General features: G+C 51.2%; 1 protein-coding gene across 1 annotated transcript; it reads right to left on the bottom strand.

Annotated features, from left to right (window-relative positions):
- Nucleotides 1-1106: 1106 nt before the first annotated feature.
- On the bottom strand, nucleotides 1107-8868 carry SNORC (secondary ossification center associated regulator of chondrocyte maturation). Its single transcript, XM_042997761.1, has 4 exons — nucleotides 7600-8868; nucleotides 7084-7255; nucleotides 1307-1489; nucleotides 1107-1221 (listed from the first exon to the last, which is right to left on the bottom strand). Exons 2-4 carry the CDS (start codon nucleotides 7154-7156, stop codon nucleotides 1112-1114), a joined length of 366 nt encoding a protein of 121 aa, XP_042853695.1. The 5' UTR covers nucleotides 7157-7255; nucleotides 7600-8868; the 3' UTR covers nucleotides 1107-1111.
- Nucleotides 8869-16339: the final 7471 nt, after the last annotated feature.

Below are 16339 nucleotides of genomic sequence, written 5' to 3'. Positions count from 1 at the left end.
TGAGCCCTGTGCTGCTCTTGGGGGCGGGGACCTTAGGGCAAAGGGGAGGGAGTGACCTTTGGTTCTGGCCCTTGTCCAGTTTATCTTTTTGAAGCATGCTGATTTGGATCATCTGTGCCGACTAGGGCTTTGGTTACGAGGTTGTGTGCGATGAAGTCATGTAAACCGCTGCATGAAAGCTGGTCGGGTTTACAACAGTCCTTTATAATAGCAGAAACTTTTAACCCTTCGTGTGTTTTGAGCGAGTGCTCTTCTGGAGTATCGAGGAGGGGGAGGACACTGGTCTTAGCTGGAGCAGGCGTGGTCGGGAGCTCAGGGAAGCCAATGAAGACAAAAGAGTTGCTACAAAGAGCAGAGAAAGAAGAGGACGAACAGCTTCCCTCCACCGGCACCACGCACGGGCCGCCCAGGGCCCTGGCTATCAAACCATCCCGGGGTGCGCAGACGGCCCCTCCTCCGGGCCTCCAGTCTTCTATTTCACTCCAAAGGGACGCAGTTCTGGCTTCTTCCCTGCTGTGCTCCGAGCAGCTCAGCCTCTATTTTAAATCTCCTTCTAAATTATAAAAGCTAGGTTTCCCAGGAAGCACGGAAAACAAAAGACGTGACCAAGAACTGAGGGCAGGGGCCAAGCTGCTGGGAGGAGGGAGGCAGCCTGGGGCTGCGGTCGGTCTGGGAACCGGGTTGCTCCTGCGGCTCCCTGGGGCGGAGGGGTTCCTGGGGACGATGGCGGGGCGGGTCTGGAGCTCCGGCTGGCCAGATCGGGCCCCAAAATAATCCAGCCTTGGGCTGGGAGCCCCGACGGCCCGGCCCCTCTCCTGCGCCCGCGGCCACGCTTGAGTCCGAGCGGGAGCGCAGGCGGGCGGGCCCCGGGCACTTCTCGGGACAGGGGCTGGGACGGGGAGGGGGTGTGGGGACCGGGGCTGTGCTGGGGGGCGGGGGACCCCACGCGAGCACTCGCGGTTCCTGCTGGCGGCCCCGCGCGCACGTGGTGCGAGTCGTCGCCCGCCCCGCTCGCCCCCACGCGGACGCGCGGACACACTCGAGACACCGGGGCGCCACCGAGGGTAGAGCCGAGTCGCGCCGCGGCGGGGGCGCGGCCCCTTTATTCGCTTCAGGAGGCGGAAAACTTTCTCAGCGCGACGACCACGAGCGCCAGCACCACGCAGGTGGCCAGCAGGGCGGCGATGACGATGGCCGCGATGGCGCCGGGCCCCAGCGAGCCTGCGGAGGACGGAGGGCGGCAGGTCAGCCCCGCGGCCCCCGCCGCGCCCGCGCCCCCGACCCCGCCCGCCCGGCCCGCGCGTACCGCCACCCTGGTCCAGACGCTCCCGCGCCGTGCTGTCCTCGGGGCTCGGCGCGGCGGTGGGGGCCGGGGGCCCGGTGGCCTCGGGCTCCCGGGCGGGGCTGGTGCTCTCCACGGGGTCTTCTCCCGACGGCAGCTCGGCGGGCTCGTTCCACAGGGTGGGCGCGGGCTCCTGCGGGCCCTCGGCTGCAAGGCCAAGGACAGGCGCTGAGGCCCTGGGGCGCTGGGGCGCAGGCGGCGGGGCCGACGGGGACGTGGCCCCGCGCGGTTAACCGGCCGCGGAGGTGGCGCTGTGTGCGGGACTGTGGGGTGGGCGCTGCACTGGCCCTCCCGGAGGGCTTACTGCGGCCGGGCTGCAGTGAAGACAGACCGGGAGGTGGAGGAGGGCACCAACGGGTTCTCTCGGCAGACGGCCGTGAGGAGCCTGAGCCCGCAGCAGGGGCACCTCACCTCTCCCAGCACAGACTGCGGTCCCCCATCTGAACTGCAGGGCCCTGTAGGCCTGGGTGAGATGACACTGGCGAGGGGCCCCCTTCCCGTGCGAGGCAGGCAGGGGTCCGCCTTCGCCCTGGAGAAGAGGCCGGGGAGATAGGCAACTCTCCTTGCGGGAACCAGGGTCCCTGCCTCCCCAGAGCCCCAAGAGGCTACTGTTGCAGGAGGTGGGGAGGGGAGGCAAACTCCACAGCCCAGGAGCAGTCAGACCTGCGCCCCCTCCCTTGTCCTCACCGGGGCAGAGCCACGCAGCCGGCAGGCCACGGGCCCGGCGCCCACACATACCCCGTGTCCCAAGGGTGAAACCCCAAGGGGGCTCTAGATCTTGAGAAACTGTGATGCCAGCATATCGCTGCTTCCAGAGAGAACAGGGCCAGAGGGGTGCGCAGGGGTGTCTGTGGTCAGGGTAAGGGAAGCCCCGAGAAAAGGGAGCTGCTCCCCTGTCCCCACACAAGCTGGGGCTCAGTCAGCACATCAATCCCTGTGCCGTGTTTTCTGCAGGAGCCTTTCTCTGCTCGTGGGGTGGGAGTTAGCAAGGTGTGGAGGACCTGGGAGGCCCAGGGAGCAGGGCGGGCTGAGACTCAGAGGCCTGGGTGCTAGCCCCAGCCCCATATCCCCACCTCCGCCCTGCCAATTGCGCTCCCCTCCCCACCAAGGGTCCTGGTCTGAGGAGCCCCACGGCACTTCCCGAACCCTGGGCCCACATCCGTCCATCCCCGACAGGAGGCCCCAGCGCCCAGTGTAACGGTCAAGACCAGAATGGCCGGCAGTCTCCACGCCTTCCCACCCCAGCCCTGGGGGGGCTTTGGCAGGGTCAGGGCTCGCCAGCGCCTAATCTCGATTGTGACCCAGGGATGCCCAGCCCCCACATCGTCCTTAGGGTAGTGCGGGCAGCACGGCACCACCTCGCGGACTCCAGCTGCTCCGTGGCCGGGAACGGTCGTATCCCTGCTTCAGAGCTGAGGAAACCCAGGCTCAGGCGGGCACTGCGCGGGGTGCTGCCGGGAGCGGGAAGCCCCCCCGGAGGATGCAACAACAGGATGCAATTCCCAGGGGTAAGCCAGGGAGGTTGTGGAGTTAACGCGGCCCCAGCCACCCACCCGCAGGCCCCTGGGGCACCGTTTCCTCCACAGGCGTCACCCCTGAGAACTCCCTCTGGCACAGACGGGCCAGAGCCAAGCTGCTTACAGACTCGCCGGCTTCCAGAGGGGGGCTGCTCTGGGTCTTTCCTGCTAACAGTGCCCACCTGGGGCAAATCGCAAGGAGACATCCGCCAAGCCCAAATTCAGGGCCAGTCTTAAATTAACTGTGCTTTCTAAAACATCCAGGTCAGGAAAGACAAAGAAAGGTTGAGGAACTGTTCCAAGTAAGAGACTAAGGATGTGAGAATGCAGCACGTATTCCTGGATAAGGGCACCCCGGGCTCCACTGGGGAAGTGTGAGTATGTAGCTTAGATAACAGTGCTGTATCGATGTCCGTGTCTCATGTTGGGTAACTGACCGGTTATGTGAGAAAATATCCTTGTTCTTAGAAGCATTTTGGGGCAGAAAGGCATGACATCTACAACTTACTCTGGACTGGTCAGCATGCAGATTGGGGGTGGGGGCGGGGTCAGACAGAGACAGGAAGAGCAACTATGGCAAAAGTGAATCCAAGCAGAGTGTACCAGAGCTCACTGGATTATCCTTGCAAGTTTGCTGTCAACTTAAAATCTTTCCCCCAACTGTACAAGACTCCCCAAGACCCCCTGTCCCTGCAGCCTCTCCCAGGCCTGGGCTGGGTCAGTTCTGAGGCTCAGCCTGCAGACCGGGACCACTGTCCTATTCCCCAGGGGTTACCCCAGCCAGCATCCCTGTTCAGAAAACAGCCCTGGCAAGGAGCCCGCCTGGGGGCAGAAGGTCCCTGGCACCCAGTGTAGGGGAAGCTTCCCACCCGAAGGACCTGAGGCTGAACCACAGTGCCCATGTCTGGGGGCCCCCCTGGCCTCCCACCAGCTGCAAAGACCACGCTGTGCGGAGTGGGGAAGCAACCCTGTCGGGCGTCCTCTGTTACTGCCTGGGAGGGCAGGGGTCTGCAAGCCTCTTAGCTGCTATGGAAAGTGCCAGGCCCCCGGACACGCTTGCCTCAGGCTCCCGGGGGCTAGGCCAAAGAAAAATGCCCACCCCTTAGGCCCTGAAGTGTGGGGCTCACAGAATGCCTACCTTCCCAGATAAACAGACAAACCACTGGCCCTCACTTGCTCTCCATACACCGGCAACAGGGAAGCCACCACAGGGCTACTGGGGACCAGGCCCAGCCAACCTGGGTGGCATCTGAGGATTCAGCTGCCTGGAGTAGGCCCAGGTAAGCATCTACTTCTGCCCTCTGCCAGAGCTCAGAAGCCATCTCTGGAGGAGAGTGGGCCCTCAGAGCAGGGCAGTTGGGGACACACCCAGGCCTTCTCCCCTTCAGCTCCCAGTAACCCAGCCCTACTCTGTGGCTCCCCACAGAAGCCTGGATTCTCCTTGCCAGACACACTGGCCCAGGCCGCCTCATCCCTGCTGTGTGTACCCCCCTCCAACCCCTCCTCCGACACTCAACCAGTCCCTGAAGCTTTAGGGGGTTTGGAACCCATGGGTTTCCAAATCAAGAGGGCTGGGTCCATCACGTCGTCACCCCGGGACCCCAGCAGGCTGACTCTGCTCCCCTCTCCCCGACTTCACTTCCCAGTCTGTGAAATGGGGATTGGGCCATGCCTCTCGTGGCCTCCACAAGTTGTAACTGTGCTGTCATTGCCATCACCAGCTGCCGCCTTGGCCCCCGGCGCCCTCCGGCCGGACACGGGCCGGGCAGATCTGTGTGCTGTCCATTTGCCGCAGCTGACCATCGTGGGAGACCCCCAAAGGCTGGCCCAGGGCTCACCTGCACCCAAATATCCAGCGTCCCAAAGGCCTGCCAGCTCCCTGCAAGCCCAGGGGGGTGGCCCAGCAGCATACACAGCCCAGAACTGCAACCTGGACTCGGCCACCAGCCTTCCGGCGAAGGCAGTACAGCCGCCAGGAAGGGGCCAAAGCGTTTTCTTACGCGCACCTACCTGTCTCTGTATTTTCTCAACTTGCTGTAGTAAAAGGGAAAAACAACGTTTAAAGGCAATAACCCCCTTTGCCCCCAAATCTATGTTGGGGGAGCCATAAACAGAAGAAATTGTCAGGGAGTTTGCCAGCAGGAGGCCCCGTCTGCAGACAAGCGAAGATGAGGGAAAGCAAGACGGGCAGAGGGCCCTGCGTGAACAAAGACATGAGCCCACGGGCACGGAAGGTGAGCTGAGAACCCCACGGGGGACCTGCGAGGACATCTAAGCTCCAAAGGCCAGAGTTAGCAACGTCCTGCGACTGTGACCAAGGAAACCAGGACAAGTAAGGGGCCTGGGGACACCGCCAAGGGCACCGCCTCCACCGCCCTGCCTTTCGGTAAATAGGTTTGTTTAACACTCACTCTGACCACTGGGCCCCGAGGCCAGGCACCCGTGCTCACAGACAGCCTTTGTGCCAGCCATGAAGGGCCTTTTCATCCCTGGCCTGGCCTCCCGCCTGCTCAACCTGGCCTGCTCCCCCTACCCAGTAGCGGCAGCCACAGGCAACCAACACGGAGGACGGAGGACGGAGGACGGCAGGCGGGGCCCGCAGCTCAGCCACGGGGCCACTCCTTCCCTGCCTGCCTGCCTGCCTGCCTGCCTGCCACAGGACCCCAGCCCACCGAGCAAAGGGCAGGGGGCCTGCTGGGCCCTATACACACCTGCTCAGAGCTTCTGGCCCAAAGTGGGGTAGCCGAGAGGCTCCCAAACATCCTCCCTCCCCAAACGGCAGGAAGAATGACAGCCGGCCAAAACCCCAAAGACTCCGGGGTGGAGCTGGCCTGCCTGTTCTCGGTAGGACACGTGGAGGGAGGTGAGGCCGGGTGAGGCCCCAGAGATGCCAAACACGTCCCCAAACATTCCTGTGGCAGTGGACAAAGCCCACCCACCCAGGCTGTGCATGCAGTCTGATCCAGGGCCTCTGGCCAGCATCCTGGGCTGGGAGAGCTGGCTACCCAGGGAACAAGAAACTGGACAGGAGCTCCCCAGATGGTCCCAGAGCCTGGGCAGGCAGGCGCCAGCACCTTCACCTCTACCCACTTTGACCACCAGGCAGGGCTGGGGTGGGGTGTGGGGGATCTGCAAGGACCAGTCCCAAGGACCAGAGGTTCTTCCTAGGACGTCTAGAGGGGCCTGCATGCCCACAGGCAATTTGCCATCACCCTCTTCTTCCTGGCGTGTGTGCCTGAGTGTGGCTGTCCCACCGGGCCTCACGTCCCCCAGTAACTCTCCCCAGGGCCATGCTCGTGTGGCTGGCATCCAGCTGCCACTCCTATAGATCCACAGACATTCTCCCCAAAGTCGGTGCTGCAGAGAAGGTCTCCAGGGGTCTCTCCTCCCACTCATTCCTCTAGCCCCAGGACCACCCCCAACAAGGGCCCTGAAATGTTTCTCCTGTGGCCCACCTCACAGCCAACAGAGAAAGACCATCCATGAACTACCTGGGCTTTTTCTCTCTCGGGCTTTGAAGCTGGCCTGGGACAGCCCTTCCCAGCAGAGGGCCCTAGAGCCATGCCCAGGACCGGGCCTGAGGTCCAGCCAGCCTGCCACCCTGAGCCTGGTGGGACCTTCCTTCTCACTGAATCCCACACCCAGCCGTTTTGACCTAAGTACAGAGCCCAAGTCCAGTGTCCTCATCATGGTTTTGCCAAGGAGTCTCAGGCTCTGTGCTCTTTCTGGAATTTTTTCCGGGCTGAGACTTGTACCTGGGTCTTCACTCTTGAAAGGACATTTCAGAAAGCCAGCAGAGAAGGGCTTGCAGGGTTGAAACGTAAAACGGCAGGGCTCTGTGGTTTTCTGCCTAGGAGCCTGGGGCCTCTGGTCCCTCAGCTGCTTGCCCTGTGCCTAGTGCCCTTTCTTGACTGGAAGCCTTCAGATTTTAGCATGCTGGGGTACCCCCATGTCCCCCCCAGGCAGCTAACGTCCCTGGCCCTGCTGCTTAAATTGGCCTCCTGCTTCGGGGGCCATGGTCCCCACGGCTAACAAGTCCCAGGACATCAACGCGGCTCCTGGCGGCCCGTCTCCTAGGAGCCTTCCAAAGAAGCACCCCAAATGGCGGTTCCACCTTCTGTGAGGGAAGGGCTTCTTCTGCCCGGTGGGCCGTGGAGAATCCGGCTCTAGGTGCTTCTTGGCCCTGGGTGGCTGGTGGCAGCAGAGTCGAGGGAGCACCCTTACCTGTGAGTACGGCAGGGGCCAGGACCCCGGACAGGAGCAGCAGCACCATGCGTAGGGCCAGACAGAATCCCATCCTGGCCCGTGAGCGAGTGCCGCTGGTGCAGCTGGAGAGCCGGATGCAGGAGGACGGAGCTGGTTAACTTCAGAGCGGCGGGAAAGAGGTACCAAAGGGCTGGGAAGGGTTTTCATCAATGCAAACTCTGTCCTCCTGGGACACCGTGCCCGCCCCCCACACATGAGCGTGTACGCGCACGCGCACACACACACACACACACACACACACACACACACACAGCAAAGCTTACAGAACTGACTGCTTTCCTGAACTCCAGAGTAGCCCCACCCTCAGAGAGGGAAAGAAAGAGGAAATTGCTCTCTTTCCCTCTCTCCTCTCTCTCCCCCACCTTGCCCCCCCCCCCCTCTCTCTCTCTCTCTCTCTCACATACACACACACACACACACTCCTCGGCCACTGGAAGTAAGAGATTCTCAAACACAGTATGCAAAAAGACTCACCCAGGGAACTTGGAAAATGCAGATGCCTCCAGCACTCCGCATCAGAAGGTCACAGGTGGGCCCTGGGATCTGCACTTCAGTGCCTGCGGCTCTGGCTCTGGACACGGAAGCCCAGGCAGTCTGCTCACCTTGGGGCGCTCAGTGCCTGGTGGGGAGAGCACTCAAGAGAGCTTGTTAAAGAAGCACTTTTAGAACAGTCTCAATCCAAACCCTCAGCAGTTCGAGTCTCTTTCCAGAAAACCTCATGTCATCAAACACCCTGTGTTCCTTCTTGCTGTCTGTTCCCCCAGGTGCCTGAAGCTGGAAATGCCACCTGTGTGCTCCAGACATGAGTGCCTAGCCTGGGGCTGGCGCACAACTTCAGCCCCACCACCCACTGCCTCCCCCAACAACTCCAGGGATATTAAAAAGTAGGTCCACTTTAAAGGGTCCAAACCAACCCTGACTCCACTGCCTCCCCAGTCCTGCTGTCAGTGGAACCCCAGCGTCCGGCCTTCCAGATGTCCCAGCCACAGAATTAAAAGTCATCAAAGGTTTCTCTCTCCCTTACTCCTGAGAAAGTATACCCAGCACCCCTTATCTCATACCCTTCATGCTTTCCACTCACTCTTAAAAAAGCCACCCTAAATAAAGGCTTGCTTTGGCCCTGCTTACAGTGTTCCAGTCCATTGGCCTTGACTATGTTCCTCCAACACAGCAAACGTGGTCCTGCCTCAGGGCCTTTGCACTTGCTGTCCCTCTCACGGGAAGTCCCTCCGCTCATTATGTGGCTACCTCCTCATTGCCATTCAGGCCTCAGCTCTGGTCAGTCAACCTCCCATCTACCCATCACATCGCTTAATTCCTTCTTAGCACTTACATTTACATGACACTCTCAGTTCTTTTGCTTTTTTTTGTTGGTAATTTTCTAAGGAATAACATACATACTGTGAAATGCACAAATCTTAGGTTTACAGCTTGTGGAGCTTTTATTCATATATACACCAGTGGAAACACCGTCCAAATCAATACAGAACATTTCGAGCACACCAGCAGGATCCTTCCTGCCTCTACCCCCTCAATACCACCAAAGCACGATTCTGTCTTCTATCACCAAAGATGAGTTTTGTCTACTCTCGAACTTCAAATAAATGGGATATAAACTCTTATATCTGGCTTTTTTTGTTGAACATTCTGTGAGTTTCATCCATACATTGCTGCATGTAGCAGCAGCTCACTCGCTTTTATTGAATAGTATTCAATTATCTAAATATGTCACAACTTTTTCATTTTAAATGTTTATATTTGAGAGAGAGAGAGCACGAGCAGGGGAGGGGCAGAGAGAGAGGGAGACACAGGATCCGAAACAGGCTCCAGGCTCCGAGCCGTCAGCACAGAGCCTGACGTGGGGCTCGAACTCCAAACTGCGAGATCATGACTCGAGCTGAAGTCGGACACCAAACTAAGCCACCCAGGTGTCCCAATATGTCACAACTTTTAACCTTTCTTTTATCCATGTGGCCATTTAGGTGATTTCCAGGTCTGAACTTTCACGAATACAGCTCCTATGGATAGTCTTACACATGTCTTTTCATGAACATATACTTGAACTTCTCTTGGTTGTAAATCTAACCATAGAATTGCCAGGTCAGAGGGTAGGTATAACGTTTAGCTTCTGTAGATGTTTCTGACCAGGATTCCAAAGTGTTCGTTCCAATGGACCATATCCTTGTTCTACACTTTGCCACACCTGGTGGTGTTGCCAGCCTTTTTTTTTTTTTTTTTTTTTTTAATTTCTAGCCAAGCTGTAGGTATGTAGTGTTGTTTCATTGAGATTGCATTTCCATGACTGACACAGTTGAGCACCCTTTCGTATTTATTGACCAAAGGAATATCCTCTTTTGTGAACGGTCTGCTCGATTTTCTTTGACCATTTATTAGGGTGGTCTATCTTTCTACATTTATTTTTGTTTTGTGTGTTGTGTATCAAGATAAAAATTCTTTGTCAGATATAGGTAATGGTGCCTTTAGATGAAGTGCTTATTGGCTGTCTATCCCTACCCTGTGACTGTAAATCCCAGGACAGCAGGGACTGTGTTTTGTTCCCCGATGCATTTCCAAAGCCTAGCACCACCATGCCCAGCATGCAACAGGAGCTCAGTATTTGGATTCAACCGGTTGGGATTTCTGGGATAGAGTTAACTTTGAGCATCTTCTCATTTGTTTATTCATTTGTTTGTGTTGCTGTTTTGCTCCCAGTCTCCTATCTTCAACTTTCTGTGCCTGAAATGTAACATAACAACATAATGTAGTCAGATCCCCAAATTACATTCTGAGACTTCCTTACTAAGCAGACTTCCATTTAGCATCTACCAATGGGAGGCACTGCTATGAGATGCAAGCTGGGTGAGGAAAAATGATTCTTTCTGTTCAGGTTTTTTTTTAAATGTTTACTATTTGGGGTAGGGGGGCAGAGAGGGAGAGAGAGAATCCCAAGCAGGCTCTGTGCTGACAGCACAGAGTTTGATCCCACCACCCCAGGATCATGACCTGAGCCAAAATCAAGAATCAGACACTCAACCGACAGCCACCCAGGCACCCCTGTTCAGATTTCTGACAGCGACCCTGGCTATAGCAGCAGCATTGGCTGTAAGAACATCAGGGACTAAGGGTCAGGTGGTGGGGGCTTCAGGGGCAGCCACATGAAGTTGGACGTACAGGCTCTGGGTCCTTGCCAGGTAGCTGAAATCCAGCCCCAGCAATGTGTTGTGGCCTCTGAGTAATCTCTCTCCAGCCCTGGCTGATGTCAGTTGCCTAGCTGCAGTTGTCTGTTTATAAGTAACCTTCCCTTCTCTCTTTTGCTCCTTCAGTCCTTTAGACATCCTTATAACATATCCCTGCATTAAATCTCTTCTGTTTGAAATACCTAGAGTGAACTCTGTTTCCAAGTCGGACACTGACCAGTACAAAGCTTTGCACCTGGAGTGGTCCTGAGAAACAGGCCCTCAAAGATGTGTTTCTGCATTTAGTTCACCACCATGTTTGAGCTTGAATTCAGGAAAGACCTCACTGCCAGTAGAAAATTAGATCTGGTAACATATGCCATGCCGTATGTTAAGATTTGTAGTTGTTTTGGGGCACCTGGGTGGCTCAGCCAGTTGAACGTCTGGCTTCGGCTCAGGTCATGATCTCACAGTTCCTCAGTTAGAGCCCCACACAGGGCTCGCTGCTGTCAGCGTGGAGCCCGCTTGGGATCTTCTGCCCACCTCTCTCTGCCCCTCCCCCGCGCAAGCTCTCTCTCTCTCAAACACTAACAAAACAGAACAAAAAAGACTTACAGTTGTTTTGCATGAAGTGTCTATTGAAGACAAGGCTCAAAAGACCAAGTTTAGATGCTACACTTGATGTTTATAATGGTGATGATGATCAACAGGAGAGTGAAATGAATTGGCTACTTTTTACTATATTGTGTACTCACAGAAAACAACAAGTTCAGGCCTTAACTTTGAAAGCCAAGTCATGATCAGAGAACTAGAGCACTTCTATGGCAGTCTTAAAAAAATATCTCAATTCGTGGAGATACAGGGCATAACTGGCTACAAATCAGGCCCCAAATTTCATGAGTTGCAGAATTACGATCTAAAATTCACAGCCATGCCAGTTCTCTTAGGTGAAACCTATGCACTGATTGAAAAGGAGTGAGACCTTGAGATTTGAAATGGGGATATTTGGGTAGACTCAAACAAATCTGAGTCTCTTCCACTCACAAACCCTCAGGCCTCCCTTGCAGAAACAGCAGACTCCTTAGAGAAAATGGCTCATTCCAAATCTGGGAAAGGAAATGTAGGTGATGAGCCTAAAACATCTCATGCCAAAGAAAGTACTCAAAAAATGATGGGGATACAGCAAAGGGACCCAAAAGCCAACTTGGAAGGGCACCAAATGGACAATCTGCATGAAAAAAATAGTATCAGATTATAATCTATAGTGTGTGCACATGCCGTGTGTGTGTGTGTGTGTGTGTGTGTGTGTGCACGCAAAACTCTTCCTTTTGGCAGAGTGCTAATAAATATAAAAGTAAAGCTTGGGAAGTATTAATTGTTCATGTAAGAATCAATGGCTGGTAAAACTAGTCGATAAAAGTTTGAGAGGAAATGGGTATTTACAAAGTCTCAAAGTATCTCCCATTAAAAAAAAAAAAGTCCAGAACGCCTGGGTGGCACAGTTGGTTGGGCATCCGACTTCAGCTCAGGTCACAGTCTCATGGTTTGTGAGTTCAGGCCCCACATCGGGCTCTTCACTGACAGGTCAGAGCCTGGAGCCTGCTTCAGATTCTGTGTCTCCCTCTCTCTCTGCTCCTCCCCCACCCCTCAAAAATAAATAAACATTAAAAAAAATCCTATGGTGGAGAAACCTCGCAGACACCACCTTAATCAAGTGATTAAAATTAAATCACCAGTAATGGCTGAAACCAACATCATGGTACTCATGATAGGATACATCGAGGACGTAACATCAACTTCTGTATTATTCCTAACTGCACAATCTCAATCAAATCCTGAGGAAACACCAGACAAACACAAATTGAGGACATTCTACAAAACAATTGTACTGCACCTTTGTGTTAAGATATGAAAGACAAAGACAGACAGAGGAACCGTCACTCAAGAACATGACCACTAAACACAAAAGTGATCATGGATGGCATCCTGTACCTTTTTATTTTTTCTTTATAAAAGACATTAGCAGAACAATTGGAAAATATGATCTGGATATTAATAATATATCATTTATCTCCTAATTTTAATTAGACTGTGGTTACAAAAGAAAATGTCCTGGGGTGCCTGGGTGGCTCAGTTGGTTAAGCACTTGACTCTTGATTTAGGCTCAGGTCATAATCTCATGGGTTCATGAGATCAAGCCCCGCATCAGGCTCTGCGCTGACAGTGCAGGGCCTGCTTAGGATTCTTTCTCTCCCTCTGTCTCTGCCCCTCTGCTCATGTACATGCTCTAAAACTAAATAAGTAAACTTAAAAAAAAATTATTTAAAAAGAAAAAAAAAAAGTCCTTGTTTCAAGGAAGCATGCCCTGAAACGGGTAAGAGGTAAAGGGACATAACGCCTGCAGTTTACTTCCAAATGGTTCGTAAAATAAGTTACTGACAGTCATTATTGACTCTAGTTATCAAGAAAAACTGGTAAAGGAGATGTGATGTTAACAGTTGAGAGTGAAAGTCATGCTGGAGTTCTTTCTAGTGGTCTTGCAAGTTTATAAATCTGAAATTATTCAAAATAAAGTCCCCCTTCCCCCCCAAAGTCACTATTTATCAATGACAAATGCAATAATAGGACCTAGACAATGACCACTGAGGAATGTTAAAACTGCTACGTGAATGGTCAATATAATGGGTCAACTTGGCAGCAGCGGAATCAACTGAATTTCGACATGAGAAAAATGGAAAACCAGACACTGGTACCAGCCTATGTGACTGATAAGATGCCACCAACGTACACCCTGTCAACAACTCAGTATTCTGGGGTGGGGGGGACCTGAATGTAGTCAAGCCTCTCGATTGGACTACTAATTTACAGAAAATATGACAGATGAACAGATTGACACTATAAAGAGGCTCCTTAATGAATCCAAAATATGAGATGTTCTATGGATAAATGATCCAGTTTCTTTAACTTTTTTTTTTTTAATGGATATAGGATATTTTTTTCGTTTCATTTTTTTCATTTCATTTATTCCAGTAAGTAGTCAGTAATCAAGATGTTCTTTTTTTTTTTTTTTAAATTTTTTTAACGTTTATTTATTTTTGAGACAGAGAGACAGAGCATGAACGGGGGAGCGTCAGAGAGAGAGGGAGACACAGAATCTGAAACAGGCTCCAGGCTCTGAGCTGTCAGCACAGAGCCCAACATGGGGCTTGAACTCACGGACCGCGAGATCATGACCTGAGCCTAAGTCGGACGCTTAACCGACTGAGCCACCCAGGCGCCCCAGTAATCAAGACATTCTTAAGTTTAAGATTAGTTCACAGTGCAAACCCCAAAACATAGATAAAAACAGCAGTTTTTATTCTGATTACAAGTACAACATTCTCTATAGATAATTTGAAAAATAAAAATCAACTGAAATCCTATCATCTCAAGATAACCTTTATTGGTATTCCTTTCCTGTTTTTTATTTTATACAGTTCCTTTTAACTTATGTAATTATATAATGTGTATATTTAAAATTGCTTATATATCTATTTTAACTTAAAATTGCCAATGACTATTCTACTGAAAAAAAAAATTCAATGAGTTAAAATGTGTATTATATTGAATACATAGTATCTTTTCCTGCTTTCTCATTTAATATTATATTGTCATCATTTAGGTAAATATTAAAATATTTTAATTTTTTAAAATTTTAGTTTACATCCAAATTAGTTAGTATATAGTACATCAATGACTTCGGGAGTAGATTCCTTAGTGCCCCTTACCCACTTAGCCCATCCCCCCTCCCGTACCCCCTCCTGTAACCCTCTGTGTTTTCCATATTTATGAGTCTCTTGTTTTGTCCCCTCCCTGTTTTTATATTTTTGTTTCCCTTATGTTTATCTGTTTTGTCTCTTAAAGTCCTCATATGAATGAAATCATATGATACTTGTCTTTCTCTAACTTTGCTTAGCATAATACCCTCTGGTACCATCCACATAGTTGCAAATGGCAAGATTTCATTCTTTTTGATTGCTGAGTAATACTCCATTGTGTATGTATGCATATGTGTGTGTGTGTGTGTGTGTGTGTGTGTGTGTGTGTATGTATGTATATATGTATGTATATACACCACATCTTCTTTATCCGTTCATCCATCGATGGACATTTGGGCTCTTTCCATACTTTGGCTATTGTTGATAGTGCTGCTATAAGCACGGGGGTGCATGTGTCCCTTTGAAACAGCACAGCTGTATCCCTTGGATAAATGCCTAGTAGTGCAATTGCTGGGTCATAGGGTAGTTCTATTTTTAGTTTTCTGAGGAACCTCCATACTTTTTTCCACAGTGGCTGCACCAGCATGCATTCCCACCAACTTCTTATTTTCAGGAGGAACTGGATTGCAACCTCATTTTGATTTTGATTCAAACTTTTGTTAAAACACACCTTTAAGACAATCTGAGAAAATCACATATGGACTGGGTTTGGATATTTTATCAACATTGCTAACATGATAATTGCATGTAGTCTGGTTTTTTTTTTTTTTAAGGCATCCTTATCTGTTACCGTGCACACTAAAATGTTTGAGTGACATGTCTAGAATTTGTCTTAAAATAGTCTAAGGAAAAAAACAGGTGAAATAATTAAAACAAAATTGGCAAAATATCAATTGTTGAAGCTGGGTTATGTTAGGTAGGAGTCTGTTACACTAGTTGCTATAACCGTGTCCCCCAAGATTCACATGTTGAAGCCCTAACCCTCTAGTGATGGTGCTTGGAAATGGGGCTTTTGGGGAGTGATTCGGGTTAGAGTAGGTCATGAGGGTGGGGCCCTGATAATGGAAAAGAAAGATGATTTTTAAAAGATCAAAAGATGATAAAGGGTTAGTATCCAAAATGCATAAAGAACTGATATGCAGAAGACACGAACAGACATTTCTCTAAAGATGACATCCAGATGGCCAAAAGACACATGAAACGATGCTCAACATCACTCAGCATTAGGGAAATGAGAATCACCTCACACCTATCAGAATGGCTAAAATCAACAACACAAGAAACAGCAGGTGTTGGTGAGGATGTGGAGAAAACACTCATGCACGGTTGGTGGGATTGCAAACTGGTGCAGCCACTATGGCAAAGGGTATGGAGTTTCCTCAAAAAGTTAAAAATAGAACTATCCTATGATCCAGGAATTGCAGTACTGGGTATTTAGCCAAAGAACACAAAAGAACTAATTCAAAGGTATACATGAACCCCTATATTTACAGCAGCATTATCTAGCCAAATTATAAAAGCATCCCAAGTGTCCATCAACAAATGGATGGATAAAGGAGATACGCACACGCACACAACCTTCTTTATGCAAAAGAACGAAATCTTGCCATCTGCAATTACATGGATGGAGCTAGAGAGCATAACGCTAAGGGAAGTAAGTCAGAGAAAGACAAATACCATATGATTTCACTTAAATGTAGAATTTAAGAAACAAAACAAAAAAGAAACAGAACAAATGAGCCAAGAAAAAAAGAGAGACACAAACCAAGAAACAGACTCTTAACTAGAGAACTGATGGTCACCAGAAGGGAGATGGATAGGGGGGGATGAGTGAAGTAGGTGAAGGGAATTAAGAGCACGCTTACCAGGATGAGCACTGAGTAATGTATGGAATTGTTAAATCACTATATTGTCCACCTGAAATTAATACAACACTGCATGTTAGCTATACTGGAATTAGAGTAAAAATCTTAAAAAATTCTTCTTTATATACATGAAACATCTAAAGATGGATAAAAGAAAAAAAAGAGACAGGAAATGTCTCTGCCACCCAAGGACACAGCAAGAAGATGCCTGTCTGCAAACCAGGAAAAGGGCCCTCACTAGACACAGAATCTGCTGGCACTCAGATCGTGGGCCTTCCCAGACACTTCTAAGACACGAGTCTACTTCTATGTATGTTTGAAATTTCATTAAAAAGAAAACCTGAACTTGGGGGGGGAAAGCTAATCAAAGACAAAAGTTGCAATGACCTCTGGACTATTAAGGACTCAAACCCCT

This window comes from Panthera tigris, chromosome C1 (genome assembly GCF_018350195.1).
Source record: "Panthera tigris isolate Pti1 chromosome C1, P.tigris_Pti1_mat1.1, whole genome shotgun sequence".
Taxonomy (NCBI): Eukaryota; Metazoa; Chordata; class Mammalia; order Carnivora; family Felidae; genus Panthera; species Panthera tigris.
This window is presented reverse-complemented; position numbering and strand designations above follow the sequence as displayed.

Coding starts and splice junctions, on each gene's coding strand:
- SNORC (XM_042997761.1), bottom strand. CDS start 7,156: ATGGGATTCTGTCTGGCCCTACGCATGGTGCTGCTGCTCCTGTCCGGG. Junction 1,490..7,083: donor GGCCCCTGCCGTACTCACAG/GTAAGGGTGCTC, acceptor TTGGCCTTGCAG/CCGAGGGCCCGCAGGAGCCC. Junction 1,222..1,306: donor GCGTCTGGACCAGGGTGGCG/GTACGCGCGGGC, acceptor CGTCCTCCGCAG/GCTCGCTGGGGCCCGGCGCC.